Raw genomic sequence first — 24,229 nt, forward strand, 5'->3', positions numbered from 1 at the left:
TAAACAAGAAGAGAGCACAAAACGCAACGTATCACGAAAAGAAACACAACAAAAAAAAGCCCACGTACGAATACGATACGAGGAAGCAACGATGGACTTGGGCCGAAGCGAACAATTAAAAAAGGGTTTCAACCTCAAGGATAAAATGGGAAATTCCAGAGTGGTCTTACACTTCTTTATCCGCTCACTAAAAAAAAATTTGGCATCGAGTGATAGAGAAGAAGAAGAAGAAGAAGAAGAAGAAGATGCCGTGCCTCAACCTCTCAACGAACGTTAACCTCGACGGCATCGATACATCTTCGATTCTCTCGGAAGCTTCCTCCACCGTCGCCAAAATCATCGGCAAGCCTGAGAATGTAATCCCTCTTTTTCTCTCTCGATTTTAACTTTTATAAATTCGTTTCCTTCTGCTCCATCGTTGTTCAAAATTGTGTTTTCATCCTTTATTTTCTCGTGTGATTTATCCTTGTGTGCGAATTGATCTCATTCTTCGATTGTTGATTTCTTCACATAATCAAAACCCTAACTAATTTAGTTTATGATCTGTTGTTTCCTTCTATTTTATCAGTCCTTCACGTTTTCTTGACTTGGTTGTACAGTCGTTGGTGTTCTTTTGTATATCATCAATCTAGGCTTAAAAATATGTAACAAGCTTGTTGTTGTTAATCGGCTTTATCGATTGCAAAATTGGATGTGGGGTTCGTCTTTGTATTTTTACCACAATGTCTCTAGGCCATTCGTGACCCCTTGTATTTCTCATTGGTCAAGTTTGTTTTTCAAATGAGAAACAACAATATTGGTCTGCTTTGAAGATTGCTTGGTTTATGTTAGTGATGTTTACAACTTTTTTGTCCTGTCGTGTTTTTTTAAAATCTTTATTTGACTGAATTTTTGTTGTTGTTGTTGTTGTTGTAATTTGCAGTATGTGATGATTGTGTTGAAAGGCTCAGTGCCTATGGCATTTGGTGGGACCGAGGATCCTGCAGCTTATGGTGAATTAGTCTCTATTGGTGGCCTTAATGCTGATGTGAACAAGAAGCTAAGCGCTGCTGTTTCCGCCATTCTCGAGACTAAGCTATCAGTGCCCAAGTCTCGATTCTTCCTCAAGTTTTATGACACCAAGGCAAGTAATTCTTTCCCTGAAAAACTTGTTTTGTTTGATGGAGTAACATAACATAATCAAATGTGATGTGTTGAGTTCCGGCGTCCATGTCTCATTTTCATTGTTCGTTGTCTCTCTAGGCCCATCAAAGTCAAGAATATGCACAGTGTTTACACGCTTTACACCAGCACTACTAGGTCATGAATAGGGAACAATTACATCTTTTGTGTGTAAGTTCATCATAAGACAGACCTATAACTTTTACTCACAAACTAGGCACGATAAAGAATTAGATCAATTGCAGAAACAGTTTCCACAAATCTAAACAACCAATCTTTACATTGTTTGTTTTGAGTTATATACGAGGTTCTACTTATCTGAGAATTCTGTTCTCTAACGGGTATGGTAGATCATCATATAGAGTGTTTATGCCTATAACCTGATCCTGATATATCAAATCTGCATTTCTTTTCTCTTGTGGTTCTCCTTGCAGGGATCCTTCTTCGGTTGGAACGGGGGCACTCTTTAATTCCGTGGCAGGTGAGAGATAAATGTGATTGTCTTTGCAATGTATGAACGTATTCCATCGCTCCTATGATCTGTTCTCATTGATCAAGTAACTCTTGAACTATTTCCCGCTGTAAACATATCTAATGTTTGGTGGAGTTGCATTAAGAAATACCAGTTATGTTTTATGATGCTGCTGCAACTTGGTATTAGAGTAAAAATAAAGGTTAATAAGTTTGTCTTTTCTACCCTCTTATATGTTTACATTTCGAAATTGAATGTTATATAAGATGGTCGAATCATATGTCAATTAAGGTTGGGACTTCGTTGCCCAAAAGACTGGAGTGTTGTAGCACAGTGTTATCGGTAACCCTTTATTATTTTTTACTTTTTCCGGTGAGTGAATTGGATTTCACGGTTCTGGCTTGTTCTTTTAAAAAGGGTAAAGGCAATATCATTGTCACGTCGCTTCTACTTCTACTATGACGGAGTAACATAGATTAACATGTATGAAGGAAACTTCCTATCACTGGAACATTAATGGTCAAATGCACTTAGCCTAAGTAATTAGGAAGAATTACATTAGAATATTGTGTAAACTAAAATACAGCAAATGGTCACACTTTAATTAAAAAATGGATCATCTATTTAATGAGGTAAAGCAATAGAAAATCAAAGTTGAAAAACGCGTAACTGTAAACCTATAAATACACAACACTAGGCGTATCAATCTGTAACTAAACCAATCGATCGTCCCATTCCTGATCTTGGATCCTTTTCATCTCGAAATCGAATGGTGTCCACAGATCCCCATGTGCTTCCGGTTTCCACCACCGCAACGGCCACCACCACTCAGCCACCGATCGTAACCGCTGTGGTGGAGTCGCAGCCTCCAGCCGTCCGTGCCTTCGTCAACGGCGTAACCGAAACGGTTCGTGGTAGTCTATCTCGTAGCCGTCCGTGGTCAGAGCTCCTCGATCGATCTGCCTTTACCAAGCCTGAATCTCTCGCCGATGCCGCGACGCGATTCCGGAAGAACTCTTCTTATTTCAGGGTGAATTACGTCTGCATCGTCGCTCTGATCCTAGGATTCTCTCTTCTCGCCCACCCGTTCTCTCTAGTCCTCCTCCTATGCCTCGCCGCTTCGTGGCTCTTCCTCTACCTCTTCCGTCCATCGGATCGTCCTCTTGTCCTCTTCGGACGATCTTTCTCCGAATACGAAACTCTCGGCGCCTTGATCCTCTCAACGATCGCCGTGATCTTCTTCACCAGCGTTGGATCTGTACTGATCTCAGCTCTCATGATCGGTATCGCAACAGTCGGCGTCCATGGGGCGTTTAGAGCTCCCGATGATCTCTTCCTCGACGAGCAAGATCCTGCCGCCGCGGGATTCCTCTCGTTCATCGGTGTCCCCACGACCTCCTCCGTGGCACCCTCCGCCGCCCCTTCCCCCGTATAATAATAACCTACGGTTCTCAGAATCTGGGATTTTTATGTTGTTGTTTAGAAATTTACTTGACGGTGGAGATTGTTGTTAATGTAAATTTCTCTGTGAATCTTTTTCTTCGCCATTGTTGCAATGTAATTTTAAAATTTCATTGAACAGAACAGATCGATCTTTTGAAATACTTGGGCCAAGTGGAAGCAATTATTAAAATAAAAGGCCAAAGTTAAAACGACGCCACTGATACATGTATTATTATTTTCGGCCCATATAATTTTCAACTTTCCCGCCTCTCTCAGATTTTTTTTTTTTTTTTTTCCTTTTTTTGGGTAAATGTTTTTGGGGAAAAAAATTAAAATTAGAAAAATAAATTTCAGCACAATCTCTCTCATGGCGTCGCGTGGGGGTAGATAGAGGAAAATTCTGAAATCAGGAAGTGAAGTTCTTCGAATCGACAGAATCAGATAGAATAACAAACGAATCGAAGAAACCCTAGAACTGAAGATATGTCGACGTGGCAGTTATTTCCCGATTCCAGCGGCGATGGTTTCCGGTGGGAAGTAGCTGGCCGGATTCTTCAGTCCGGCTCGGATGATTCTACTCCAAATCAGGCGCTCGACTTCACAGCTCCCCTACCTTCCATGCCCGATCTCTTGCTTCAAGGTGATTCTACATTTTTTTGCTTTTAAATTATTTGGGGGTCATAGATAGGATTGAACGCGGAGATTTAAAAACTATGATGTTTTTGGATGCTCCCAAAGGATGCTCGAAGCTTATAGAACGGGAAGAATCAATGCCCATGGCTGGTGAAATCCCAATGTTCAGGACTGGGCTGGGGAAGTCTGTACCTCTAAAAGAGTCTTCGATTGCTAGAGCCAAATCCCTTTTAGCTGATGACAATGTTGCCTCCTATTCAGGTACACTCAGATTCCCTCATAACGCCCTTTTCAATAAAGCAAATTTTTATAATTCACATCTGTTGTTCGATTTAATTGCGGATGTGATTCATTCAGGTTGTTTCTTATTTTTCTTCAGTTATCACATAGTGTTTGTGACTATGAGTTCGAGAAATTCTTTTGAATGTTCCCTGTTCTTTAGATTTTCAGAACACTTATAGCTCAAATCCCCAAATGCGAGCAGTTGGTACACCTGGAACTTTGCCTATGTTCACGACGGCTTTAGGCAAATCCGTCCCACTGAAAGAGTCTTCAATTGCCAAAGCTTTGTCTATTCTTGGGGGTGATAAGATTAATGACTCAGGTGTGTTTTTTTAATCTCCTCTTCTCTATATTCTTGTTTCCAGTAACCTTGACTGCACGTTTATATTTTCCAACTTTTTGTTGTTGTGCTATTCTATTCAACTTCCGGTTTAATTCTTTGTGGTTTGTGATCTCTAAGCTGAACACTGCTTTTTTTAGTTCGGTTGTTATCACCTGATAGTGAACAATTAATCAACAAAACCATCTTGCTTTTTTTTTAAAGGGAATGACTATTAAAAATGAGTTTACAGTTGATATGTTAATAAGCTTCTATTTGATTGTGCAGCCAACGTTCTTCCCAGGGAGAGTGGGTTTGGTGTTCCCAATTCACTTTTCCAGACAGCTTCTAACAAGAAGGTTAATGTATCTTCTGCCGGTTTGGCAAGAGCCAAGGCATTGCTAGGACTAGAAGAAGATGATTTGAATGAATTTACGCATGTGAACCAGTCGTCTTCTTCCCACCACCAACGTGAGTGGTCTGGATTAAAAACGCATGAGGAGGATCATTCAAGAACTCCAGGACAATTTGAGGATCGTATTTCAGGGAAGATGTCTGAAATCCTAAATCCATCTTTAAAGGTTGCTCCAACAAAGTTTCAGACTGCTGATGGAAAATCATTGTCAGTGTCAGCTGAGGCATTGAATCGTGCCAGAAATCTTCTTGGGGATCCTGAATTAGGGGCTTTCTTTGATGATGTAGCGGCAGCAGGTGATCAATTTGTTACACCACAGAAAGATGAAAAGTTAGGTGATATTGCTATAAACAGTGGAAGCGCCAATACAGTTTATACTGCTCATGAAGAAAAAACAAGCAACAAACATACGTCAAACAGTTTTGTATCTCCTCTTCGGTCATCTTCAAAGCAGTTTAGGTCAGTGAAATTGGAGAACCTACCTTTAGGGGGTAATTTGATCAAGAAATTTGATGCGGCTGTTGATGAGGCAGACTGTGCTCTGAATATCACCAAACTTGCTACACATGGACTATCAAATAACAGGCCTTTATCATCAGATATGGCTGTGAACAATTCCAAGGAAAACGGTTTCAATCCAAGAGCTAAGCAGTTTGGAAGGCCGGCCGACCAGCCACTTGTCGATATAACAAATCGCGGTATAGCTTATGCAAACAATAAACAAGACAGTACTCAAAAGAAAAGGCTGGGAAAGACAGTATCCGCTTCTCCTTTTAAAAGGCCAAGGATTTCCTCCTTTAAAACTCCTTTAAAGAAAAATGATCTGCATGCTTCAAGTGGTATATGATTTTCTTTTTGTTAAACAAATGTTATGTTAAGTTAATTGGCTGGCTCTCAGATGTATAATTTTTCTGTGTCCTGTCTAATTTCAGGTTTGTCTGTCGTATCTTCTGATACACTTAGTTCCAAAAAGGTACTTTCGACAAGATATCCAGAAAGGTCTCCAAGAGTATATATTAAGGATTATTTTGGAATGCATCCAACAGCTACGACCAAGGTAAATCTTTTGTCCCTTTCACGTGTTATTGAGTTGTATGTACCTTTTTGTTTTTAATTCACTGAAATACACTTACAATGTGGATTTAGATGGATTATGTGCCAGACCATGTCAGAAGGATCAAATCAAGTAATGCAGATAAATATGTATTCCGTGATGAGTCTTCCTCAAACATGGTTGGAGCTGAAACTTTTCTTCAAATGTTGGCAGAGTCTGGTGCTTCCTTACAACATGCATCGAGAAAGTAATTTCTCTGTCTCTTGTAATGTTTCAAGTTACCTATGTTATCTGCTTATTATGTCAAAAAATGTCTGTGACCGTTTAACTAACTTTTGTGATTCTCACTTTATTAGATAATTTCTGTATCTAGTAACTAACTATCTATCACTATATATGCACTAGGTGGGTCACTAATCACTACAGGTGGATAGTCTGGAAGCTTGCATGCTACGAGATATACTACCCAGCAAAATGCAGAGGAAAATTTCTGACAGTCACCAATGTTCTGGAGGAACTAAAATACAGGTTTTCCAGTCTCACAACACATTTCGTTGTTATTTAAGCTCGTGCAAAGTCTAACATGGTAAATCTACCAACATAGATATGAGAGAGAGGTCAATCATGGTCATTGCTCTGCAATCAAGAGGATCCTGAGTGGTGATGCTCCAGCTTCTTCAATGATGGTGCTCTGCATATCAGCTATCAATCCAAAGACCAACAATGATTCTCAGGAAACACATGGTTCTGATAGTTGCAGCAATGTGAAAGTAGAACTCACTGATGGGTGGTATGAAAATGAAATTGCTAGTGTTGTTTTGTTACCTGTTTTCTTGTCTCCTTCCTAAGATTTTTTTATTTAAAATCACAGGTACTCGATTAATGCTGCTCTGGATGTGGTGCTAACAAAGCAGCTGAATGCTGGAAAATTGTTTGTTGGGCAGAAGCTTCGAGTAAGTTATTTTCTTGCAAGGTTTAAATTTTTGTTTTGCAAAACATTTATTTGGTTAGATCACTGACTTACAGCATGCTTACGTTCTTATCTATTATCTGAAGATCCTCGGGGCAGGACTTTCTGGCTGGGCTACCCCAACATCACCTCTTGAGGTTTCTTAGACATTGAATTTATAAGATTTTTTGAAACCTTCCTATGTTGGTTTCTTCATAGTTTCATATAACCTAACTTTCAGGCAGTAACTTCAAGTACAATCTGTTTGTTGTTGAATATTAATGGGACATACAGAGCTCACTGGGCAGACCGACTAGGATTCTGTAAGTAGCTTTAAACCTCACTACATCCTTTGAGTTGCTTATTTCATAGTGGTTTTGTGCTTTCATATTTTATTTCTTTATATTGATTGCCTCTTGATCTCTTCTTCAAGGTAAAGAAATTGGTGTCCCTCTAGCTTTCAACTGTATCAAGTGCAATGGGGGTCCTGTGCCTAAAACGCTAGCTGGAATCACACGAATATACCCCATACTATACAAGGAAAAGTCAGTATAATGTGTGCTTGTTAATGCAACTTGGTCTCCTCTATGCTATTTCAATGACTTATATTTTCTTGGAACATACAGATTAGGTGAAAAGAAGTCAATAGTTCGATCAGAGAGAATGGAAAGTAGAATTATCCAGCTGCATAATCAGAGGTAAGTTTGTCAGTTGCCGAAATTCCATCACAACTGTAGAGAGCAATCTTTAGTAACATTTATGTGATCAACTCATCAAAGCTAGAAAAGTTTGTTACATACAACAATATTATGTTTTTAAGTGGCTTTGGGACGGAAAGAAATTATTCGTATATAATAGGAAATCTTCTTGCCTTCTGAATATGGATGGTTTTGCCAACAAACGAGCCAAAGATTGCAGCTCCTCATGGTTTATTCTCATTCTCACCTGGCTTTTTTTCCTGTTTCCTTTAGGCGCTCAGCTGTTGTTGAAGGTCTTATGTGTGAGTACCAGAGAGGAATCAATGGATTTAACAGCCAGAACGACACTGACAGCGAAGAAGGAGCCAAGGTCTATAAGCTGTTAGAGACAGCTGCTGAACCTGAATTCCTAATGGCAGAAATGAGCCCGGAGCAGTTGACATCTTTCACTACATATAAAGCAAAATACGAGGTAGAATATTAATTGCGTTTTCTTCATAAATCAATTACACTAGTTAACTGCTTTACTCTGAACCTCAGGCAGCAAAGCAAATGAAGATGGAAAAATCAGTAGCAAAAGCTCTGGAAGACGCGGGCTTAGGTGAAAGAAATGTCACTCCATTCATGAGGATTAGGCTTGTTGGACTGACGAGCTTAAGTTATGAAGGAGAGCACAATCCAAAAGAAGGCATAGTAACAATCTGGAATCCTACAGAGAAACAGGTATATTCAAATGCCTAAATCTGAAAATTTTCATGCACAATCTAAAAGAAGGCACTTCGTCAAGTGGCTCATAATTTTACACGAACCTTGTCCATATGAGCTTAGATGGAACAGGGAGTTCTAAATATAAGCTTATTGGAGTTTCTGTGGACTGTTGTTTATATCAGAAAATAGTTACCATCATTGTACTGTTGCATTATAAGCGTCATCGATTAGCTTGAGCAACCTTTTTCTTGTAGAGATTCATAAAACAGTTTATTGTTTGTCTACTACTGCTGTGACAGAGAACCGAGCTGACGGAGGGAAAAATATATATAATGAAAGGGCTAGTACCAATGAACTCAGATTCAGAAACACTTTACTTACATGCCAGAGGGTCTAGCTCAAGATGGCAACCTTTGTCTCCAAAAGCTTCTGAAAGTTTTCAGTAAGTTGTTTCGTGGACTTTTTCTTTCGTAGAAACACTGGATTCTATCTCATTAATGTGTTTAATTTCCCTGTGTTTCAGGCCCTTTTTCAACCCACGTAAACCAATATCTTTGTCAAATCTTGGTGAAATTCCTTTTTCAAGGTTTATTCTCAATCCAAGCTTTTGATAAACACTCTTTATCACACTTACTTTGCGAATTTATACCCTAACAACTCTGATTATGTCCGTCAGTGAATTTGATATCGCTGCGTACGTTGTATATGTTGGAGATGCATACACGGATGTTCAACAAAAGAAGCAGTGGGTGTTTGTGACAGATGGATCCACCCAACATTCAGGGGAAAACTCATACAGCCTTCTTGCTATAAGCTTCAGCACCCCAGCCATGGATGATATCTCGGTTCCCCACATCAGCCAAAATTTGGTTGGATCCGTGGTATGTACAAATTTTAAATCTTGTCTAGTTTTACACGGAGAGAGAGAGAGAGAGAGAGGCACCAAGAAAATTGAAGTTTTGAAAAATGTTTGTGCGTCTCTCAACTTGTGGCAGGTTGGATTCTGCAATCTAATTAAAAGAGCAAAAGATGCGAAAAACGAAATGTGGGTTGGTGAGGCAACAGAGAACTCAGTCTACTTCATAAACGCAGAAGCTGCATACTCGTCTCACCTCAGAACTAGCAGTGCCCATATCCAAAAATGGGCTAAGCTCGCTTCTTCCAACTCCGTGCGTTCTCTTCAATTTCCTCTTTCTATAATTGTTCTGTTTAAAAAGATTAGATTATTTTTTGGGTTTGCGTATTTTATTAATTTAAACCATCTTGTTTTGCTCTATTTCAGGTCATCCATGAACTTCGGCAAAGAGTCCTATTAATAATCGGTGCTTGTAAATCACCATCATGCTGAAGGTGAATTATATATCTATCTTCTTAAATTTTGTTATTAAGTCCTAAGTTGTCTAACCTTGCTGATTGCTGGATGTATATATTACAACCACTATGCGACATAATTTTGGTATAAATAAACAAATCGTCTTTACGTAGTATCAATCAGGTGTAGTAAAAAATTAGGCTTGGTTTTGATCAATTTTTTTAACTTTTTATATATTGAAAAAAAAAGTCACATCAAACATAAATGAAATGATGACAAAAAAGGTTTCATTCATTTAAATTTTCACAAAAAATGGTAAAGCAATTGATTCCAGACATCAGGAACTCCAGGTACACACCAATGGGTACAATCTGAATACGATGCCGGTTTATTCAACCGGTCTTTTGTTAAAGGTTCCCAGAATTTCCGGTACACCGATGGATGACCATCTTTACGATACTCAGACAACTGAGTGATGTTTATAACTGAAACCTTTGGTCCCAGTCTCTCCAACACTCTCTTCACCATCCTCATTGTCTGAATGTCTGACCCACTTCCCCAATAGCTCTCTTCCTCTATCGGTTTCTTCTCCCCGTAGCAGTTTCCTTCGCTTCCCGGGTTCCACTCTCGGCTCCTGACCAGTTCCAACAGCTCGTTTTAAACAAACGACTAGAATCAATCATTCTGATGGGAGTAGTATTGGGGATAAGTATTTTGTTACCATTGATGCGTAGGAGACATTGTGACAAAGAAAACCCGCTTTTTCTTTGGATCGACATTGTTAGCAATCCAATCAGCCCAAGCATTCATCGCCATCTCCATTCCCTCTGCTCCTTTCACCTCCTCGCATGACCCTTTTTCTTCGCTGCTCCATCTTTAGTTCAAAAAAATATGCAATGAGTAACCCAAATTGTTGTTTCTTCCCGGTATTATTACATACAGATAAAGAAAACGATGTCTATATTATATACTTACCGGATCTTGACAGGGTCTTGCCTCCACCATAAGTAGGTGTTGAAGATTAAGATATCAGCATGTTGCCACTTTGATGCATGCTTAAGAACCGAATCAGGTCGTATAATGCGTTCGTCCAACCTATGGTTAACAGGGTCATCAGAATTCGATTCCACCAGCAAAGGAGCCCAGAGAAATTCCACCGTGGCATTGTAGTCCTGCGAGTACATACACCAACCAAAAGTAACCAAAGGCACCAAAACCCCCCGGAACAAAGATGCAAAAGAAAATGTGTGTTTATTATTAATTACCTCTGCCCTGAAAATGGTGAGGTGAGCGTTAGGAGACATAGACTGCTTGTCACGTGGAATTACAGACTGTAAGAGACAAACCATTGATATCCATTGGCCTCTGTTTAATGAGTCTCCAACAAACATCAATCTCTTTCCCCTCAGCTTCTCCCACATGTCTGTCACATTCCATCTACAAGATAATTTGGTGGAATGAAAGTATGAAACCACAGAGTAGAACACACAAAACAATTAGCACCAAAAAATCATCGATTTTGGTACCAATCTTTGCAAGCAATACAAATTGATAACAAGCAAGCTATTCAATTTCTCTCCATTCTTCATTTGATCAAAATCACTAATCTACAGAAACATAAACTCTTATATACACAAACTTAGAAAATGATACCAAGAAACAGCAAAATCAAACAAGCAGCAAAGTAGTAGTAAGATCGAAACCAACCTGTTCAAGTTGCAGGAATGAGGTTGCCATCTCCAATGCTGATAATCCAAATCCTTCCGGCCGTGCTTCTGACAAGCCAACTGGTCAGACATGTAAGGGCAGTCAGATTCTTTGTGCAAAGGGTAGGATGAATTATCAAAGACCCATTTCCCAGAGAAGACATCACATTGATCCTCCTTTGGTCCATGATGACCAGAAGAGTCTTCTTCTTCTTCTTCTTCTTCATAAGGGTCAACCAATCTGATGTTCTTCTCACTGTACTTTTTCGTGGAGTTGCATCTGCTGAATCTATCCAAAACCTCTGCAAACCACACAGAATCACTTGGGAAATTAAAAAAAAAAGCAATTTGGGAATTTCATAGATAGAGGAAGCAACGAGATTTCAGCAGAGAAACTACAAACTAAGTGGAAGAGTTACCAAGAGGAGCTCCCAAGTTGATATTAGCAGGAAGATTAGGCTTGACGAAATTGAAAGTGGAAGAAGCTTGAGGGAGAATTTGAGAATGACTAGTAGCGGCGTGGAAGTGGATCTGGTGAATGGTACGCTCGTTGAAGAGAATCATAACGGTGACGACGAGCATAAAGAGAAGACCAGCTAGTGGAAGCCGACTCTTCTTTCTGCTGCTCCATCTCTGCGACATCGGACACTTTTCTCTTTAGGAGAGATGATGAAACTACTAAAGAGTAACAACTAAAGAGAACTACGAGTAGGAAGAAATCATCAACTTCTTCTTCTTCTCCAAAGCTCCTGATTTGCTTTAAGCTTCGATGCGACTGGTAGAAGTTTTGGAGTTACGATTCTCTCTCTCTCTCTCTCTCTCTCTCTCTCTCTCTCTCTCTCTGCACCAAAAAGCTTTAATTAAATTAGTCAAAATATTTTACAATTTTTTTAATTAGCAGCAGCCCTAATTGGTTGGGGGTTTTTGACGTTATTTACCAGATCCCATCTTTCTCCAGTTCTCCTCTGTATTCAATTCAATTCAATTGAATCCAATCCATCGACCTCTGAGCTGTCTCTTCTTCAACCCTTTATATTATTATTTCTTCTTTGCTACCGCTCCTTTGTTTTTTCTTTCATTAATTAAAAAAAAAAAAAAAAAAAAAAAAAAAAAAAAAAATTGGAAGCATGCTCTCCTCATAGTCTCATGTTTATTATGTGTATGCAACACAAAGCTTCTTCCAAAAAGACAGTAGAGAGTAATCATGTTTCAGATTTTTGCTCTTTAATCATTAGTCAATTCCTATAAGACTTTTACTATATAATTTAATTATCTACAACTTTCTAAACCATCTAGTACTATATATTTAAAATCCTTCATCTTAACTCAACCAAATGCTTTGTTTTTTTTTAGTATACATTATTACTACACCCCTAGTTTTGAGTATCAAACAAAGTGAAAACAATACAACAAATCAAACTGAGACAATAACACAATAATAATAATAATAGTACATATTTCTTTTTTACAATTGGGAATGCAACGACGATAGGAGATCATATTGTATTTGATGCAAAGGCAAAAGTAGGATTCTAGGCCTCCTCCTAAGTTGAACCACCGAAAGACATATATATATATATGCTCCTGCCCTTATCATCAAAGTTATCATCTTCTTCCTCACAATCATGAATAAGGTTTAATCGATCGGGTGGGTAGGCTTCCCAAAACATAAAAAGAAAAAAGCTTGAAACTTTCGGGAAGATAAGAATCGATAAAGAGTAGTAGGATGGAGAGTTAAGTTAGAATTTATCGACTCGGACGCCATTTCTTAGAACCTCGTAAGCATCTCGGTTCCGGCTCTTCTTCATCCCAGCAGTGAAATAGACCTTTGTTGCATCTGTGGATATGCTTGTCACTTTAACCCATATCATAACTTTTGTCTTGATTCCTTCCACCTCTCCTAACTTGCCTTTCTCAAGGTGTCCTGTTACCGTTGTGGCAAATTTCAAGACTGATGAATCCTTGTACCCAACTTCACAGATGGTTGGGATCATAACAGTTAGTATCTTGCTCTGTTCATCGAACTCGTAGTTTGTGGCATCCTCTGGGAAGATTCCCACGGGTAGATCATACTCTTTTAGTAACTCAGGCAATGGCTTCTGCATTTTCCCTGGTGAATTGAGTATTGGAATGTCAAATATTTGAAAGATTAGAAGCTGTTGTGTGCGTCACAAGACAAGAGTGATCATGCAAACCTTTGATTTTGTTGACCAACCATTTCGTTCCTCCTTCAATGCTCGTTGACACCGACTGGAATGTTAATAGAGAAATATTCATTCAGACAAAAAAAAAACAAGTGTCTAACTGATGAATAATGTATGTAATAATCGCAATGACAACAATAAGATGAAGAAACATCACGATTTGAGGAGATTATAGCATTTGCAAATTTCGAATGAGTTTCTAAAGATATTATCGTTTTGATAGTGGTAGATGTTCTTCCTTATGTGGCATGATTTATAATATAATTATCGATAATAATACCTCAAACTGTATAGGATACCAAAATGACGATAAATGTGACTCTATCGGAACAAAGACACAACAATGGATAAGGCCGGGTAGGGTAGCAAGCAGATATGAATCAGATTTGTAGAGAATATATATATATTTATGCATGAGGATAGGGATCGCAACAGAGGAAGAAGAAGAAGACGTACGTTGAGATCGGTACCGACGGAGTCAAACTGCTTATTGGCCTTCTGGCCTATCCAATAGGATCCAACCTTGTTGAAGATCTGATCCATTCTTCTCCAATCAAGATCAAATCGCACGGCCCTCCCTCCCCCCCCCCCCCCAGAAGAAGAAGAAGAATTAGAACAAGAAAAACAAACGACGACTTTCTTTTCTTCTCCCGGGAAAGAAATTTTGGAACCAAAACTCGTAAGCACCGTTGGTTTGGATTCTCGTTATGTTTTTTTTTTTTTTTATTGCACTATTATTTCAAGCCAATTAACATATGACACGTGGATTGTAAGCTATTATTTTGTATCCCGTGTATGTTACGGTATATTTGTCGAAGCAGCTAGCTGTATCCAAAACAAAAAAAAGTACTTGCCTATCACTACTACTCTCTCTCTCTCTCTCTCTCTCTCTCTCTCTCTAAGGAGGACCGTCATTGAATGTTGTAATTATGATGATATATATATATGGTTACAACAACACAAAGCCCTGGCTGGAACCTGAACATCCACATGGCAGAAAACAAAACACAAGTAGATATTTAATAATCCAATATCGATGACGGTCTTATGTATGGGGGTTGTAAACCTTTGTTACCTACTTCCTCTTTGTGCATTCCAGAGTCGATCTCTATTAATCAAAGCCAAGATAATAAAACCAAAGCCTAACTCCCCACCTTATTATATTAGTAATAAAAGCTTTCTTTAATTTTTTTTTTTGGTTCTGCCCAACATTATTAAAGCTTTTAATAATCTTTGATATTTATTCTTCTTTGAGCCGTGATATTTTACAAAAGAGGCCCTACATTATACATATTCTGACGTGTAATTGTCTCGGATAAAGACAAGTAACCATTTTGAACACAGCACACGCCCTTTCACGAAGCTACTCGCCGCTCTTATCTTATGTAACTAATGTATGTATCAGTTTTACGTCTCCATCTGATATCCTAGAACCAAAAAACTTAGAGAGCCACGCCACGGATGTTACGTTTTCCCCATCCCTTCGTTCATTGAAGGCCACACAAATACTAAAACGGTTCCTTCGTTAAAAGGGTTTGGACCATTCAATCTTATGTTCTAGATACTACTAGCTTTCGTGTTTTGAAAATATCTAAAAAAATCTATTAAACCATTTAAAAAAAATGCAAAATACTTAGATCGACTCTATCCAATTTCCTATGTGGTCAAAATATGCGTCACAGACTTTTTACACGTATAACTTATGTTGTAAACGTTATCATCTTTTTTTTTTCTTTTTTCTTTTCCGAGTCATCAAATTGATTTGTTATCATCTATTGAGGAGAGAAATAGGGAGGGCGAGTAGGGAATAAGAATAGTCGAATCGCGAGACTAGGGGTTAAAAAAAGATTCGGAAAGATAAAAAAAGAGAGAGAAACAGACAAAAGCTGATATTGGAAGATGGTAACGTGGATCGAATAACCTCACGTTCACACTATCCCATTGGACGGAGCACGAGGCCGCCACACGCCCCTACATCTGGCCTTATCTCCACCCTCCACGTGTATCCTAATCCAACGGTGACCACACGCCTTTTCTCTCTTATTTAATCCCTCCCTTCCTCTTCTTATCACATCATCACCCATCATCTTACAGTAACACAACAATCTCTCAGCCGTCTCATCAACCCTAGTAGTAACCCATTCCATAAAACACTCTCTACATTTCCCAAAACAATGGCCTCCAGAGCACTCTCCTCTTTCACGGCTAACCCTGCTCTCTCTCCCAAGCCAGTACTCCCTCACGGCCCTGCTTCCCCGGCTGTTTCTCTCGGCTTCTCCATGAAAACTGGCGCCGGCAGAGCTGTGGTCGTTTCCGCCGCTACTGTTGACACCAACAACATGCCTATGACCGGTGTCGTCTTCCAGCCGTTCGAGGAGGTCAAGAAAGCCGATCTGGCCATCCCCATCACATCTCATGTCTCCTTCGCTCGCCAAGGCTATGCCGACTCTTCCGAGGCAGTCATTAATGAGCAAATCAAGTAACCTTCTTCTTCTCTTTTTTTTTTCCTTCTGTTTTAAAAAAAAAACCACGAAAATGTTAAAGAAATATAGATCTAACGGAGATCCATTGTTACAGTGTGGAATACAACGTCTCCTACGTATACCATTCCATGTACGCATACTTCGACAGAGACAACGTTGCTCTTAAGGGACTAGCCAAGTAATCTTCTCTTCTCTACCTTTATATCTTAACCATCTATCTATCTACTTTAATACATCCACGCTAAACACTTGGTTTTATACTTTACCAGATTTTTCAAAGAATCAAGTGAGGAAGAGAGAGGGCATGCTGAGAAGTTTATGGAGTACCAGGTTTTCTATTTTTCTTAAGCAAAAGTTTATAAGTTGAAGAAAGAGAGTAGCTAGTTAATCTCTCTAATGTTGGTTTGTGTGTATGTATACAGAACCAAAGAGGAGGAAGAGTGAAACTCCACCCAATCGTCTCTCCTATCTCAGAATTCGAACATGCTGAAAAAGGAGATGCATTATATGGTATACTTTCAGCCAAACACACATCCACACCTAATAAAAGTTACTTTCTTTTTGAAAGAAAAAAAAAAAAGATGCAGATATTTATTAGTTTACTAATCTTTTTTTCAGCAATGGAGTTGGCTCTGTCTCTCGAGAAACTCACTAATGAGAAGCTCCTAAACGTTCACAGAGTAAGTTCCGTAACTTATCTATTTTGTGATCAAAGATTAAACTAATATTCATTTTCCTAACATATACTTTCGGCCAACAAAAACAGGTGGCGACAGAGAACAATGATCCCCAGCTAGCTGATTTTGTTGAGAGTGAATTTCTTGGAGAACAGGTAAAAAAAGCTTTTTCTTTTCTTGGTTCAGATCTTTTTACTTAAAAAAATCCAACAAGTTTTGTTTTGACTCGTGAAATTATGCATTTCTTTTTAGATTGAAGCAATCAAGAAGATCTCAGACTACATCACTCAGCTAAGGATGGTCGGCAAAGGCCACGGTACAAATCTAAACCCCTATATTGATATATATCGTGTTCTAAGACTTAAATTATTAAGTTGTTACAAAGCTTTATACTTTTTGTTCTGTCTTTGCAGGAGTTTGGCATTTCGACCAGATGCTTCTGAATTAGACTGGACCTCTATAAGATCACTTTCAGACGACCAATGTTGGGGTTACTCAGAAGAACCCAAAGATTCTGTAAAAGCTTTAGACTGGAAGTTATGGAGTAATAAAGATTGTAGTAGTAAGCTTTGTGTTTAAGTTGGTGTTTGTAATAACTTCCTAAGCCAAATTAATGAAGTTTTTGTTTCACTATGACCAAATGAAGATGACTCACTAACTGAAGTATTAAGAACTCAGACCTATCTAATTAAACACAACACATATTAATAATTTAACACGAAAGAGAAAGCATAACGAACCTGTTAATGAAGAACAATTAAAAGAAGCATAGCATGAAGAGGATGTCACTTTCCACAGAGAACGACAAGCTGGTCACTTGGAAAACTGGAAAAAGCAAACAAGAACAAGGTCATGGTCACATCAAAGCAAAAGAGATGCTCTTTACTTTGATTCCATCTTGAACACTGGAAAACTTTTATAACCAAACAAACAAAGACCTCTCCTCTGTTCTACAAAGAGCTGAACAAGTACTACAATGGGTATCTATGAAAAGTTCAATGGGTATCTATGACGTATGAAAACACCACTAATCTTTCTTTCATGGCTTAAGTAAAGAGTAAGAATCTGACATGACTTTTTTCATCAAGGTTCTTCAAACCACTAAGTATTAAGTAAAGAGTGAGAATCTGATTTATATAATGACAAAAAAGTTCAGGTGTTTCCTTCAAGTAATGTCGAACATCTTAAATAGAACAAGTCCTTCTCAGGGGAACCAAGCAAGCTTTGAAAGATTCTATTATATCATCACAGTCTTATCAAAAAGCAAAAGGAAAATGTCAAATAATTCCGAACAATAGCAGCATCTAATCTATTGAAATACGCTTTTCTAACAAGTATCTTCTACATATGCACGAATCTTTTGAATCCCTAAACAACAAAAGGGGCTCAGAAAATCTCAGATTCCAGCTAATTATTCCATATCAGAAAACAGAATTGGAAATCGACACCACAAGAGCTTTTAAAATTGGAGTTCAAATTTGAGAGGGACTGAAATAAGAACTGACCATAACTGTGAGATAGTCATCGAGAAATTGGATCACCGACACTGAGCTTCGGAGTTCGGGGCGAGTGTGGCTATGGCGGAAGTGGACAACACAAGTCCTCTCCCAGTTTGTCGCCAAGCTGCCCTATCCAGCATCGCCACTTAGCATTCCTGGTACTCGCCTAACCGGTTCGGTTTATGTTAAATTATAATTAAGCCTCGCAAGCTGAAGCCCATTAAAATGATATTTAAATATGCCCACATAGACTGGGTGAGAAAATGGCATGTAGCCAGCCCATGTTAGCCCATTAGAGCAGATCATCCAGCTGAACATTATTATTTCTCCAAATTTTAATTTTAGTGAACTACAAAAAGGAAAAGAAAAAGAACTGGTTCCTTTTAAATTTTTCTGATAGAACTCTCTCCATGTCGCATTAAACAGCTAGAAAACAAGCCATGTTACAGAAGACGGAAGACAACCAGAACGCTGTGGCCTAGTGCGTGAATGCGAGAAACAAATCCAACGTTCGTTGTTGGCGAAGAACATTACACAACAGGCTGTTTGCTTTGTAGTCATCACCTGATGAAGGCTTTGCTTCAATCACTTCGAGTCGCTTTCATTGTCCTCCTCATCCTCATCTTCATCGGTACGGCCGGAATAATGCTTCCGGTCCCGTTCCCTCAACTCTTCCTCTCTCCGCTTCATCCTCCTTTCAATCCGAGCGTCGTAATCTTTCTGAACTTTATCCATTATAGTGTCGAATCCCGGGACTGTTCTGTCCAGCTTCTGGCCTACTCGAGTACTGAGGTTGTAGAATATACGGAACAGTCTCTGCAAGCAAACAAAAAAAAAAAAAAAGAGAGAAGAAAAGATAAGTCAATTCATCACTATCATCCAATAGCTTAGTCAGAGAAATCAGAAGAACAGAAAGGAATCTCTTACCATGACACTCCTATTCCACTCTCTGATGTAAGGAGGACCAGTGGTGTAAGTACCAAGCGGCTCACGGTACCACTCTCCACCATAGCTGATCTGATCCATAGCTTGCTCTACACTTATCACTTCCCATGGCCTTAACCCTGGTATTACTTTGGCCAACTCTTGTCTACAATTGAAAAGTTTCATGCTTTGAGAGAAGAACCCAATCCAATATTGGGCTACAAAAAAAAAGTCAAAGGTGTAAAGGATCTCTTTAATTTTAATACCTCAGTCGTTTGGGGATGAACTTGTTTGGCATGTGATCAGATTCCAGTACTGTTGTCAATTCAGACCCACTGGCCCAGAGAAAAAGAGCGTGGCTGGGAGTTCTGACTCCAGGCCAAACGCCATCATTTGCTTCAAGCACTGCCATGTCGCGTTTCTTACTCTCAATCGCTTCTTTTTGAAGTTGCTTGTATGTTTTTGGCTCTCGTCCCTTTAGAGGAACCCATGGCGGTATTCCCTTTTGGAGTTTGTGCAGGCAAGCCGTTGCCGCTGCACCAAGCCTCACTGAACATGAAAGAAACGAGTCAATAACACCAACAATGAAACCATAATAGGAGGCAAAACTGTGATTCTTCAACGATAAGATTTGTCTGAGATCTCAAATTCTCCCACAATACACACCTTCCCAAGTGGCAATCGCAGGTTCCAAACCGTAAACCATGTGAATAGGAGCCCATTCATCCATGTCCTCGCCCCAAATGAAAGTATCTCTGTCGATGATTCCAGCTCCATAAGCCGTCTTAAGTGTTATAAGCTCACAAGGGCCTCTAGAACGGCCAAGTCGGTCTTTATACCACCAACCACCAGTCTTCATTATAACTGCAGTCTCAAAACACAGAGAGCAATCAAAATGTTATGATACAAACACAAACGAAACAAGAGAAAAAGGAAACCACTTTCATCATATTCCCGCAATTCAACGATAACACTACAACAGGCGCAAGCTTGAATGAACAGAACATAAAAAAATCAAATGTGGAACCATATGAACTCGTGCAAATACCAGAGCCACTCATTGAATAATCATGACAAAACACAGTAACATCATCACATTCAGCACTTACAGTCATAGTAACGCTTCTCGAGACGTTTGTAACCAATAGCCTGAGCGACGTCAATGGGTCGACCAGGCGGGTAAGGACGTTGGCGGAAACCCCAGAGGCCAAAGAGGAACTGCTTCATGAAATCCCAAAACTTATCATCACTCTCTTCCTTAGTTTTGATGGCCTTCCTAGGCATCGGCCTACCGTCGAAGCCAGGCACATGAGGGACAGCTCTCCAGAGCTCCTTGTCTTCTTTCCGGTAAGGCGTGTCGTTATCATCGAGCTCCATCTTGTTCATGTCGTCGGCAATCTCCTGGGCGCGAGTCATGAACTGAACCACAGGACTCGCTCGAAATCTCTCCCACCATTTCTCCTCAGCTTCAATCTCTTCTGTGGTCGGGTTCTCCTTCTTCTCGAAAACTGTATCTTCTTCGTTGAGAATCTTATCCACTTCCGGAGTGTGCCTGTGATCCGGTATGTTCTCGCACTCCCATAAGAACTGCTCAGCGATTTGCTTGTACTTACCTGGTTGTTCTTCGGCCCCTGTTTCGGTTTTTGGGGACTTTTTGGAAAACTTAGGAAGTCCAATCGATGCGAAATTCGGAGACTGCGACTTTGGGAAGAAGGTATCAGCGAGCGAGACGAAGTTGATGGTAGGAACTGGGTTCGGTGGTTTCTCGAACCAATTTTGAAATGGATTGAAGTTTAAAGACGACATTGTTGAACACTTCTCCAGCCAAAGCCAGAATAAATTTAGGGTTCAGGGCTTTATTGGCTGATGATGATGGATGTTCTGAGCAAGAAGGTTCAGGTGGATTAGATGAAGTGTGACTGACCCAGTCCCCTATTATTTACAAACATCACGCTGTTTTACATTTAACTAATGAACCACGTGACGTTTTCAATCTAACAAAACGGCAAAGATGGCTTGAAACATATTTATAGCTTTTTTTGGGGGGGGGGGTCTTGCTTTGCTTGTGTAGTTAGACTACTAAAGAAAGAATAAAGCTAAGAGTCAAAAGCAATTCTCTTGCAATCTTCCTCTTCTTCTTCTTTCCATCAATGGCTTCATATCAGAGGCTTTTCAGGTTCTGCATCACCATCTTCTTCTGTTTCTTATCTTTGTCTTCAAGCCAGAAAGTCACACTCAGTCTATACTACGAAGCTCTATGCCCTTACTGTGCTGAATTCATCATTAACCACTTGCCTAAGGTCTTCGAAACTGGCTTAATCTCAGCCATTGATCTCCAGCTCGTTCCATGGGGCAACGCCGTTATCAGGCCAGATGGCACCATTCTCTGCCAGGTCTTGGACTCTTCTTGCCTTGTACTCCACTTACATTTTACATAAGATTAGGACATAGCATTTGAAAATTGCTTCGTGTTGCTTTGTTTTCAGCATGGAGAAACTGAGTGTGCGCTCAATTCAATTCATGCCTGTGCAATTAACGCTTACCCTGATGTGGTAAGCCTCTAAGCTATGAAAGGTTCTCGAGTTTATCCAGTATCATTCAAGTTAATATGAATGCTAATGTCATCTGCACGTTTCTCTTGCAGAGGAAGCATTTTGGATATATCTACTGTACCGAACAGCTAGTCTTGGAGAATAAACTTGAAAAGTGGGCTGATTGTTTAGAAATGGTTGGATTGAGCAGAGCAGCGGTTGAGTGTTACATTAACGGATACGGAAACAAGGTAAGTCCTGATCAGAGAAAAGTACGTTAGTTAACTTATACAGCCAAAACGGGAAAGCGAAAGAAATAAGCAAGAAAAAATGACATCTAGGTGACACACTGTGCAGCTTGAACAGAGGGATGCTGAAGAAACTTCTCAACTTTATCCAGCACACAGATTTGTACCATGGGTGGTTGTGAATAACCAACCACTTCAAGAGGTTAGTCCTACAAATTTAGCTGATGATAACTTTCAAGATCAGATGGGAAACAAAAGTTTTTCATGTATGTGCCTTTGGTGAACAGAACTACCAGAACTTTGTCATGTATGTATGCAATGCTTTTGGAAGTGACCAAGTACCAGAAGCCTGCAAGATCCTCAACAGTTCGGTGGAAACACTAAGCAGGTTCAATAGTTCAGCGGAGAAGCTAAGTAACAGTCACCAAGTGTGCTATCGCAATCAATAAGATTTGAATCCAAAATCCCTAAGACAGTTCAATCATACTGAACTATATGGGAAATCAGAAAGTGCTTACCAATTAAAACTCTGCTCCTTTTGAATTTGTTCTACAACTTCACTGGGTTTGCAACAACAATCTGCATAGAAAGATAAATTTACCACGCAGTATTTTTGAATATCCAGGAATTGGGTTAGTTTCTGAAGATTTAAGAGCTAAAATATAGCTAAAGCACTGATTCCTGCTCAGAATTGTTTCACTAACGATGAGGCTGTTACATAAACACAACAACAAAACAACATAAAGTAGCATAAAGAAAAGAAGTCTTAAAATCAGATAAAGACAGATATTGATCATAGTACAGTAAACATGAAGCCTTCTACATCTAAAGAATCATAAGCAAATGAGGTTTGGTTGTTAAGAGACTGACATAAGTCGTTACAAAACAAGCAAAATCAAGAGTTATCATACACAAATGTCAAAATAACAAAGTGGAGGAGGCAATGAGGAGAGACAGTCTATTGCCTGTTTATAATTTCCCAAATGGCGTAACATGTCTCGTAGGCAGTCCTATTGTCTGTATCGAATTCGAACTTCTCCATTACCCTTCTTTCTCGATCAACCAAATCTGTCATGCTTTCAGTCAAGGACTAAAACCCCACAGAAAAAAAAAGATTTAAACTAAGACAGTAGTAGATGGGAATTTCAAAGCAAAGGATACAGCCTGAGGTCTTTAGTGGATCATCAATGTTCGGTATAACTCTGGTGACTGAAGCATACATAGAAAGCTTTATCCTGGAGTGAACAAACATAAGAACAATCAAACTAATTGTTTTAAATACGAAAGCGGAGACTTAATTTGTATAACTAAAAGATTCAACAACTAAGTCCCAAAAATGAAGAAGGTGGATTCATCAAACTTACTCATTTTTCAACTGGTCCCGCTTGTTCCTCTTTATAGCTAATCTCTGCTCTTCAATGAACCCCCCTTGAGAATTCATGTCTTTGAGTTCATCAGCCATGAATGTGTTGACATACAAAGAAAAAAAACAAAAATTGGTCATGTCACTGAATCAGCGGGGATACGAGAATGTTAACCTCACTTCTTGAGAGTGAATATTATACTTATCTAAGTTCATCATTGAGCTTGCACTCCAGTTGTAGCTCCTCATCAAGCTCTTTCTGAAGACGCTCAATTTCTTCTCCGTCCGCAATATCTGAATTTGCCTCGTAAGTCTTCTCCTTGCAAGAATCGAGTTTTTTCTGCAAATCTGCGCCAACGAAATAAAAAAAAAAAAACCCAAAATTGAGCATTCAATCGAATACACTACTTTAATCAATCCAGCTAAGCTATCTAATAGTGGCGGCATTTCAAAAACGTTATTAAATAATAAAAAATTAACCTTGGAGAGACTCTTGTATCTCACTGGAATCTTCGTCGCAGGATAAGTGGATAGATCTGAGCTGCTCGAGGGTTTCAACGAGCACGCCTAATCCTTTCCTATCATCCAAAACATTGATCACATCGTCTCCCCATGAAATCGCCATTTCGAAATTCCTAGAATATGAATCGTCTCCCATTTCCCGACACCGGTGAAGATGAATGATCCTCCGCAGACAAAAAGAGAGATCTCTCCGAGCAGAGAGGGAAATTAAAATATTTTTGTTTCTTAAGAAAAAAATTTCCGATTGTATTAATTTGAGAAGCCATTTAACATGTGGTATCGGCCCATTGGGCTTCTTATTACTTGTGATTGATTTGCCAAAGAAATTAGTATTAACCAAACTTGGTCAATGAACAAAATTTGTACTAATCTAAAGCCATCAGGTTGATCTACGATAATAATGGGGCTGATGGAATTCAAGTCATTGAATTAGACATACACCATTAACAGCCTTGAAATTTTTTTTGAAGTATTACTAAAGGCCATCAAAAACAGGTTTGTGATACATTTGGTGGGTTCAAGGTCCAATAACTTACATAGAAACATCTACATTGCAGGTCGGTTTGCAGCACTTATAGGAATGATGTTTCATCACAAAGCCATATGATTTTGATCCTTTACATAAT

At 39.2% G+C, this 24,229-nt stretch overlaps 9 protein-coding genes and 1 long non-coding RNA gene across 15 annotated transcripts; 5 read left to right on the forward strand and 5 right to left on the reverse strand.

The window, feature by feature from the left end:
- Window positions 1-38: 38 nt before the first annotated feature.
- Window positions 39-1,852, forward strand: LOC104768294 (uncharacterized). 2 transcript variants are annotated; one of them, XM_010492224.3, is made up of 4 exons: window positions 39-356; window positions 923-1,123; window positions 1,243-1,332; window positions 1,596-1,852. In XM_010492224.3, the coding sequence occupies exons 1-3, from the start codon at window positions 246-248 to the stop codon at window positions 1,297-1,299; spliced, it is 369 nt and encodes a 122-aa protein (XP_010490526.1). In that variant the 5' UTR covers window positions 39-245; the 3' UTR covers window positions 1,300-1,332; window positions 1,596-1,852. The 2 variants fall into 2 exon arrangements, with proteins under 2 accessions (XP_010490526.1, XP_010490527.1); XM_010492225.3 differs by lacking the exon at window positions 1,243-1,332 and having other exon boundaries at window positions 80-356.
- Window positions 1,853-2,402: 550 nt separating this feature from the next.
- Window positions 2,403-3,235, forward strand: LOC104768298 (PRA1 family protein B5). The gene has a single exon (XM_010492232.3). It carries the CDS (start codon window positions 2,403-2,405, stop codon window positions 3,066-3,068), a length of 666 nt encoding a protein of 221 aa, XP_010490534.1. The 3' UTR covers window positions 3,069-3,235.
- Window positions 3,236-3,353: 118 nt separating this feature from the next.
- On the forward strand, window positions 3,354-9,621 carry LOC104768297 (protein BREAST CANCER SUSCEPTIBILITY 2 homolog B). The gene is made up of 20 exons (XM_010492230.3): window positions 3,354-3,716; window positions 3,815-3,970; window positions 4,152-4,313; window positions 4,599-5,564; window positions 5,658-5,782; window positions 5,872-6,026; window positions 6,185-6,307; window positions 6,384-6,569; window positions 6,651-6,732; window positions 6,836-6,886; window positions 6,970-7,051; window positions 7,162-7,273; window positions 7,355-7,426; window positions 7,700-7,898; window positions 7,967-8,149; window positions 8,434-8,576; window positions 8,658-8,720; window positions 8,811-9,015; window positions 9,130-9,303; window positions 9,417-9,621. The coding sequence occupies exons 1-20, from the start codon at window positions 3,560-3,562 to the stop codon at window positions 9,480-9,482; spliced, it is 3,462 nt and encodes a 1,153-aa protein (XP_010490532.1). The 5' UTR covers window positions 3,354-3,559; the 3' UTR covers window positions 9,483-9,621.
- A 31-nt stretch (window positions 9,622-9,652) lies between these two features.
- Window positions 9,653-12,267, reverse strand: LOC104768296 (protein trichome birefringence-like 35). 4 transcript variants are annotated; one of them, XM_010492229.3, is made up of 7 exons: window positions 12,091-12,267; window positions 11,572-11,993; window positions 11,154-11,454; window positions 10,712-10,883; window positions 10,422-10,618; window positions 10,168-10,320; window positions 9,653-10,080 (listed from the first exon to the last, which is right to left on the reverse strand). In XM_010492229.3, the coding sequence occupies exons 2-7, from the start codon at window positions 11,792-11,794 to the stop codon at window positions 9,750-9,752; spliced, it is 1,377 nt and encodes a 458-aa protein (XP_010490531.1). In that variant the 5' UTR covers window positions 11,795-11,993; window positions 12,091-12,267; the 3' UTR covers window positions 9,653-9,749. The 4 variants fall into 4 exon arrangements, with proteins under 4 accessions (XP_010490531.1, XP_087362001.1, XP_087362000.1 ...); XM_087505875.1 differs by having other exon boundaries at window positions 11,572-11,977; window positions 12,091-12,266; XM_087505874.1 differs by having other exon boundaries at window positions 11,572-11,987; window positions 12,091-12,264.
- A 305-nt stretch (window positions 12,268-12,572) lies between these two features.
- Window positions 12,573-14,269, reverse strand: LOC104768295 (uncharacterized protein At5g01610). The gene is made up of 3 exons (XM_019242201.2): window positions 13,813-14,269; window positions 13,348-13,402; window positions 12,573-13,262 (listed from the first exon to the last, which is right to left on the reverse strand). Exons 1-3 carry the CDS (start codon window positions 13,897-13,899, stop codon window positions 12,892-12,894), a joined length of 513 nt encoding a protein of 170 aa, XP_019097746.1. The 5' UTR covers window positions 13,900-14,269; the 3' UTR covers window positions 12,573-12,891.
- An 815-nt stretch (window positions 14,270-15,084) lies between these two features.
- LOC104768299 (ferritin-1, chloroplastic) lies at window positions 15,085-17,157 on the forward strand. 2 transcript variants are annotated; one of them, XM_010492233.2, is made up of 8 exons: window positions 15,085-15,835; window positions 15,934-16,017; window positions 16,109-16,169; window positions 16,262-16,349; window positions 16,458-16,519; window positions 16,606-16,671; window positions 16,769-16,832; window positions 16,930-17,157. In XM_010492233.2, exons 1-8 carry the CDS (start codon window positions 15,531-15,533, stop codon window positions 16,962-16,964), a joined length of 765 nt encoding a protein of 254 aa, XP_010490535.1. In that variant the 5' UTR covers window positions 15,085-15,530; the 3' UTR covers window positions 16,965-17,157. The 2 variants fall into 2 exon arrangements, with proteins under 2 accessions (XP_010490535.1, XP_087362003.1); XM_087505877.1 differs by having other exon boundaries at window positions 16,262-16,519.
- On the reverse strand, window positions 15,630-17,300 carry LOC147918358 (uncharacterized). Its single transcript, XR_015593447.1, has 2 exons — window positions 17,257-17,300; window positions 15,630-15,863 (listed from the first exon to the last, which is right to left on the reverse strand). It is a non-coding gene; the product is annotated as an uncharacterized LOC147918358 (long non-coding RNA).
- Window positions 17,301-18,320: 1,020 nt separating this feature from the next.
- Window positions 18,321-20,842, reverse strand: LOC104768300 (protein TIC 56, chloroplastic). Its single transcript, XM_010492235.3, has 5 exons — window positions 20,049-20,842; window positions 19,606-19,803; window positions 19,206-19,488; window positions 18,943-19,105; window positions 18,321-18,831 (listed from the first exon to the last, which is right to left on the reverse strand). The coding sequence occupies exons 1-5, from the start codon at window positions 20,743-20,745 to the stop codon at window positions 18,601-18,603; spliced, it is 1,572 nt and encodes a 523-aa protein (XP_010490537.1). The 5' UTR covers window positions 20,746-20,842; the 3' UTR covers window positions 18,321-18,600.
- Window positions 20,819-23,833, reverse strand: LOC104768301 (kinetochore protein SPC24 homolog). Its single transcript, XM_087505878.1, has 6 exons — window positions 23,562-23,833; window positions 23,286-23,429; window positions 23,083-23,182; window positions 22,880-22,953; window positions 22,684-22,786; window positions 20,819-22,297 (listed from the first exon to the last, which is right to left on the reverse strand). Exons 1-6 carry the CDS (start codon window positions 23,737-23,739, stop codon window positions 22,276-22,278), a joined length of 621 nt encoding a protein of 206 aa, XP_087362004.1. The 5' UTR covers window positions 23,740-23,833; the 3' UTR covers window positions 20,819-22,275.
- Window positions 20,996-22,409, forward strand: LOC104768302 (gamma-interferon-responsive lysosomal thiol protein-like). Its single transcript, XM_010492237.3, has 5 exons — window positions 20,996-21,332; window positions 21,426-21,491; window positions 21,584-21,721; window positions 21,828-21,920; window positions 22,006-22,409. Exons 1-5 carry the CDS (start codon window positions 21,090-21,092, stop codon window positions 22,165-22,167), a joined length of 702 nt encoding a protein of 233 aa, XP_010490539.2. The 5' UTR covers window positions 20,996-21,089; the 3' UTR covers window positions 22,168-22,409.
- Window positions 23,834-24,229: the final 396 nt, after the last annotated feature.

The sequence above is a fragment of the Camelina sativa genome, chromosome 20 (genome assembly GCF_030686135.1).
Source record: "Camelina sativa cultivar CO46 ecotype springtype chromosome 20, ASM3068613v1".
NCBI classification, from domain to species: domain Eukaryota; kingdom Viridiplantae; phylum Streptophyta; class Magnoliopsida; order Brassicales; family Brassicaceae; genus Camelina; species Camelina sativa.

What these genes read in the sequence shown, in the direction of transcription:
- LOC104768301 (XM_087505878.1), bottom strand. Translation starts at nt 23,739, where the DNA reads ATGGGAGACGATTCATATTCTAGGAATTTCGAAATGGCGATTTCATGG. An exon ending in CGGGACCAGTTGAAAAATGA is followed by an intron (nt 22,954 to 23,082) that starts GTAAGTTTGATG and finishes TGTTCACTCCAG; the next exon opens with GATAAAGCTTTCTATGTATG. An exon ending in TCCACTAAAGACCTCAGGCT is followed by an intron (nt 22,787 to 22,879) that starts GTATCCTTTGCT and finishes AAAGCATGACAG; the next exon opens with ATTTGGTTGATCGAGAAAGA.
- LOC104768295 (XM_019242201.2), bottom strand. Translation starts at nt 13,899, where the DNA reads ATGGATCAGATCTTCAACAAGGTTGGATCCTATTGGATAGGCCAGAAG. An exon ending in CCGTCGGTACCGATCTCAAC is followed by an intron (nt 13,403 to 13,812) that starts GTACGTCTTCTT and finishes TTAACATTCCAG; the next exon opens with TCGGTGTCAACGAGCATTGA. An exon ending in GTTGGTCAACAAAATCAAAG is followed by an intron (nt 13,263 to 13,347) that starts GTTTGCATGATC and finishes TCAATTCACCAG; the next exon opens with GGAAAATGCAGAAGCCATTG.
- LOC104768296 (XM_010492229.3), bottom strand. Translation starts at nt 11,794, where the DNA reads ATGTCGCAGAGATGGAGCAGCAGAAAGAAGAGTCGGCTTCCACTAGCT. An exon ending in TCACCATTTTCAGGGCAGAG is followed by an intron (nt 10,619 to 10,711) that starts GTAATTAATAAT and finishes ATGTACTCGCAG; the next exon opens with GACTACAATGCCACGGTGGA. An exon ending in CAAGACCCTGTCAAGATCCG is followed by an intron (nt 10,321 to 10,421) that starts GTAAGTATATAA and finishes TTTGAACTAAAG; the next exon opens with ATGGAGCAGCGAAGAAAAAG.
- LOC104768297 (XM_010492230.3), top strand. Translation starts at nt 3,560, where the DNA reads ATGTCGACGTGGCAGTTATTTCCCGATTCCAGCGGCGATGGTTTCCGG. An exon ending in TTGTTGGGCAGAAGCTTCGA is followed by an intron (nt 6,733 to 6,835) that starts GTAAGTTATTTT and finishes TATTATCTGAAG; the next exon opens with ATCCTCGGGGCAGGACTTTC. An exon ending in CATATAAAGCAAAATACGAG is followed by an intron (nt 7,899 to 7,966) that starts GTAGAATATTAA and finishes TCTGAACCTCAG; the next exon opens with GCAGCAAAGCAAATGAAGAT.
- LOC104768298 (XM_010492232.3), top strand. Translation starts at nt 2,403, where the DNA reads ATGGTGTCCACAGATCCCCATGTGCTTCCGGTTTCCACCACCGCAACG.
- LOC104768294 (XM_010492224.3), top strand. Translation starts at nt 246, where the DNA reads ATGCCGTGCCTCAACCTCTCAACGAACGTTAACCTCGACGGCATCGAT. An exon ending in TCATCGGCAAGCCTGAGAAT is followed by an intron (nt 357 to 922) that starts GTAATCCCTCTT and finishes TGTAATTTGCAG; the next exon opens with TATGTGATGATTGTGTTGAA. An exon ending in TCAAGTTTTATGACACCAAG is followed by an intron (nt 1,124 to 1,242) that starts GCAAGTAATTCT and finishes TTGTCTCTCTAG; the next exon opens with GCCCATCAAAGTCAAGAATA.
- LOC104768299 (XM_087505877.1), top strand. Translation starts at nt 15,531, where the DNA reads ATGGCCTCCAGAGCACTCTCCTCTTTCACGGCTAACCCTGCTCTCTCT. An exon ending in AGAAGTTTATGGAGTACCAG is followed by an intron (nt 16,170 to 16,261) that starts GTTTTCTATTTT and finishes GTATGTATACAG; the next exon opens with AACCAAAGAGGAGGAAGAGT. An exon ending in GATGGTCGGCAAAGGCCACG is followed by an intron (nt 16,833 to 16,929) that starts GTACAAATCTAA and finishes CTGTCTTTGCAG; the next exon opens with GAGTTTGGCATTTCGACCAG.
- LOC104768300 (XM_010492235.3), bottom strand. Translation starts at nt 20,745, where the DNA reads ATGTCGTCTTTAAACTTCAATCCATTTCAAAATTGGTTCGAGAAACCA. An exon ending in CGAGAAGCGTTACTATGACT is followed by an intron (nt 19,804 to 20,048) that starts GTAAGTGCTGAA and finishes TTGAGACTGCAG; the next exon opens with TTATAATGAAGACTGGTGGT. An exon ending in AGTGGAATAGGAGTGTCATG is followed by an intron (nt 18,832 to 18,942) that starts GTAAGAGATTCC and finishes GTTTGCTTGCAG; the next exon opens with AGACTGTTCCGTATATTCTA.
- LOC104768302 (XM_010492237.3), top strand. Translation starts at nt 21,090, where the DNA reads ATGGCTTCATATCAGAGGCTTTTCAGGTTCTGCATCACCATCTTCTTC. An exon ending in TTAACGCTTACCCTGATGTG is followed by an intron (nt 21,492 to 21,583) that starts GTAAGCCTCTAA and finishes TTTCTCTTGCAG; the next exon opens with AGGAAGCATTTTGGATATAT. An exon ending in TTAACGGATACGGAAACAAG is followed by an intron (nt 21,722 to 21,827) that starts GTAAGTCCTGAT and finishes CACACTGTGCAG; the next exon opens with CTTGAACAGAGGGATGCTGA.